This window comes from Physeter macrocephalus, chromosome 20 (genome assembly GCF_002837175.3).
Source record: "Physeter macrocephalus isolate SW-GA chromosome 20, ASM283717v5, whole genome shotgun sequence".
Lineage (NCBI taxonomy): Eukaryota > Metazoa > Chordata > Mammalia > Artiodactyla > Physeteridae > Physeter > Physeter macrocephalus.
Window position 1 is genome coordinate 109,374,789 of NC_041233.1, and position 3,824 is coordinate 109,378,612.

General features: G+C 52.4%; 1 protein-coding gene across 1 annotated transcript in view; it reads right to left on the reverse strand.

Annotated features, from left to right (window-relative positions):
• The window catches only part of TDRP (testis development related protein), a 57,221-nt gene extending 53,710 nt beyond the window's left edge, over positions 1 to 3,511 (reverse strand). Inside the window, exon 1 of the mRNA XM_007106094.3 lies at positions 3,293 to 3,511. Coding sequence (XP_007106156.1) covers positions 3,293 to 3,409 — 117 coding nt within the window. The 5' untranslated portion in view covers positions 3,410 to 3,511. The remainder of the gene's footprint in view (positions 1 to 3,292) is intronic.
• Positions 3,512 to 3,824: the final 313 nt, after the last annotated feature.

The window sequence follows — 3,824 nt, forward strand, 5'->3', positions numbered from 1 at the left end:
GCGTACAGCAAAAAAAAAAAAAAAAAAAAAAAGGGGGCAAAAAAAATCTGACGAGACATCTCACCAAAGAAGACGTACAGATGGCAAATGAGCAATATAAAGAGATGCTCCACATCACATGTCATCAGGGAAATGCAAATTAAACGAGATACCACTACACACCTATTAGAATGACCCAAATCCAGAACACTGAAAACAAATGCTGGAATGCAAGGACAGGAAGCAAGAGGGACTCTTATTGCTGGTGGGCATGCAGATTGGTACAGTCACTTTGGAGACAGTCCGGTGTCTTACAAAACAAAACACACTCTTAGTCTATGATCCAGGAATCACACTCCTTGGTATTTATCCAAGTGAGCTAAAAACTAATGTCCACACAAAACCCTGCACATGATGTTTTACAGCAGCTTCATATACAACTGCCAAAACTCGGGAGCAACCAAGCTGCCCTTCTGCAGGTGAACAGGTAAGCGGGCACACGCAGACGATGGGATCTTATTCAGCGTTAAAAAGAAATGAATTACCAAGCCGTGAAAAGACAGGGAGGACCCTTAAATATACTGCTCAGTGAGTAAGAGAAGCCAATCTATAAAAGCTGCATATTTTATGATTCAACTCTGACATTCTGAAGAAGACAAAACTACGGAGACCAAAAAGATCAGTGGTTGTGGGGCTGTAGGAAGGGGTGAACGGGCAGAGCACAGAGGGTTTCTCGGGCAGTGAACCTCCTCTGTATGGCACTATAATGGTGAGTCCATGTCATTACACATTTGTTCAGACCCACAGAACGAACAACACCAAGAGGGAACCCTAATGTAAATTGTGCACTCTGGGCGATAATGACGTGTCTGTGGAGGTTCACTGGTTGTAACAAATGGGACTTTGCTAGTATCAGGGGGAGGCTGTGTCTGTATGGGGACAGGGGCATATGGGAACTCTGCATTTTCCACTCAGTTGCTGGGTACCTAATAATAGAGACTATTAAAACACACACACAAATACACAGTGAGAAAAAAGGTGTAGACTGCAATTCTGTAAACTTGAAGATCGGGAAAAAAGTTTTAATAAATGTGTCACTAATGGTTGAGTCTAGGAAGTATATATGTGGGTGTTCAATCTCCTATCCTTCCAACTTTTCCCTGTTAGTAATTTAACTTAAGAGGAAAAACGTGTTTTAGGATTCATTAGGAGAAATAGAAGCAGAACATAGGAAGAATCAATTTAAAAATTTTAAGAGTTCGTTCAGAAACAACAAATATTGCTTATCTTTGACCAATAATAGTTATTAACAAAATTAAATAACTCTGTAACCACACTTAAACTGCATATAAATTCTCAACATTATATTTAAGAGAGCTGCTGTTTAAAGTAACAATAAAGGGCTTCCCTGATGGCACAGTGGTTAAGAATCCACCTGCCAATGCAGGGGACACGGGCTGCAGCCCTGGTCCAGGAAGATCCCACCTGCTACAGAGCAGCTAAGGCCATGCACCACAACTACTGAGCCTGCACCCTAGAGCCCGTGAGCCACAACTACTGAGCCCACGTGCCTAGAGCCCGTGCTCCGCAACGAGAAGCCACCGCTATGAGAAGCCCACGCACCGCAACGAAGAGTAGCCCCCGCTCGCCGCAACTAGAGAAAGCCCGCATGCAGCAACAAAGACCCAACGCAGCCAAAAATAAATAAATTTATAAAAATAAAGTAACCATAAAATTCTGAGATTTAAAAAATAAATAGTAGGGCTTCCCTGGTGGCGCAGTGGTTGCGAGTCCGCCTGCCGATGCAGGGGACACAGGTTCGTGCCCCGGTCGGGGAAGATCCCACATGCCGCGGACCGGCTGGGCCCGTGGGCTATGGCCGCTGAGCCTGCGCGTCCGGAGCCTGTGCTCCGCAGCGAGAGAGGCCACAGCAGTGAGAGGCCCGCGTGCCGCAAATAAATAAATAAATAAATAAATCGTAGGGTGAGCACTAATACCACCAAAGCCTGCTTTCTGAAAGACACTTCGGAAAGGGACCATATTTACATGCTTAATCAAGGGCATTTAACTCTTATAAAAAACTGTCTTATCAAGATGAGACAATTCAGTTCCAAGGGAAGTTATTTAGAACCAACTGGGAAAGAAACAATCTGGTGAACTATTTACAAGTCCTGAGAAGAAAGATACAGATCCCCATTAACTTCCGTTAGAGGCCACCAGCAACAGGAGAGTTTCCAAACGCTGGGCCCGTGGGCTATGGCCGCTGAGCCTGCGCGTCCGGAGCCTGTGCTCCGCAGCGAGAGAGGCCACAGCAGTGAGAGGCCCGCGTGCCGCAAATAAATAAATAAATAAATAAATCGTAGGGTGAGCACTAATACCACCAAAGCCTGCTTTCTGAAAGACACTTCGGAAAGGGACCATATTTACATGCTTAATCAAGGGCATTTAACTCTTATAAAAAACTGTCTTATCAAGATGAGACAATTCAGTTCCAAGGGAAGTTATTTAGAACCAACTGGGAAAGAAACAATCTGGTGAACTATTTACAAGTCCTGAGAAGAAAGATACAGATCCCCATTAACTTCCGTTAGAGGCCACCAGCAACAGGAGAGTTTCCAAACATTTAACAAACAAGAAACTGTATGACCACCGTCATTTTAAAAATAAAGAGCTGAATTTCACTGCACATGGAAAGGAACGCTGCGTTGGGGGTGAGGTGGAGGGAAGCATTTGTAGCGCAGACAGGATCCACCTGGGATCCTTTTTAATTAAAAAATTCTAAACATTCCAGGCACATCTCTGAACTTGTAAGGCCAGTGTCTTTCTGTATAAAGGACATCTGCCTTCTTCCTCCAGCCAAAGGTTTAAACATAGGTGAAGGTCTGTTGCTTATCCAAACAAGTATTTAGCACACTTAGCGCGCTGCTTTGGCCCCCACCGGTCCAGGCCTTGCCCGTGAGTCCGCCCCGGCGTGGCGCGGTCCCGGACTCGCCGCGGAGAGGACGGCCCGGCACCATCCACTCGGCAGGCAGGTCCCCGTCCGCAGCAAGGCCACGGCCCGAGGTTCCTGGGTGCGCGCCCTGTGCCCTACCACCCGCGCGAGGGGGGTGGCGGGGCTCGGAGTTCAGTCCCTCCTAACGTGGGGGGTCACCACGAGCCACGCGGTGGCCCCCGGACCAACCTCGGGACCCTAACGGGCCGCGCGGCGCGGGTCTCACCTGCGCACCCCACCTGTGCGCCTCTCCAACCGCGCAGCGCAGGCCTCACCTGCGCCCTTCCCGACCCGCGCCCTCCCCGACCCGCGCCCCCTCACCTGCGCTGCTGCGGCGGCGGCGGCGGGGGCGACGGAGGGCGGCGGCCCCGCCCGCAGGCCATCCTCCTCCTCGGGGGGCTCGTCCAGGAGCACCCGGCTCCGGCCCAGCTTCCACATGCTCCCGGGCGGGCGCCGGCGTTCGTGCGTCCGTGCGTCCGTGCGCGCCCCTCCTCGGCCGGCCCGCAGCGCGGACGCACCGGCGGCGACTCCTGCAGGACCGGACGCTGCCAGTGGGGCCGGGCGGGGCCGGACTGTGGGGCGGGCCCACCTCCAGGACCCGGCCCTCCCCACCCCCGCCCCGCCCCGGCCCCTCCCGGACCGGACCCGGTCCCCGCACCCAGCGAGACCCACCGTACGCCCGGGACCGGGCCCACCTCCAGGCCGGGCCACACCCCCCGGGCCCCCATTTCCCCTGCTCGCGGTCCCCACCCCCAAGTCACCGCCCCTCCGGCCAGGCCCTGACCCCGACAGACCCACCCACACCTCCAACGAGGCTCCTCCTCCTCTCAGAGAGGTCCCCGCCCCCCACATC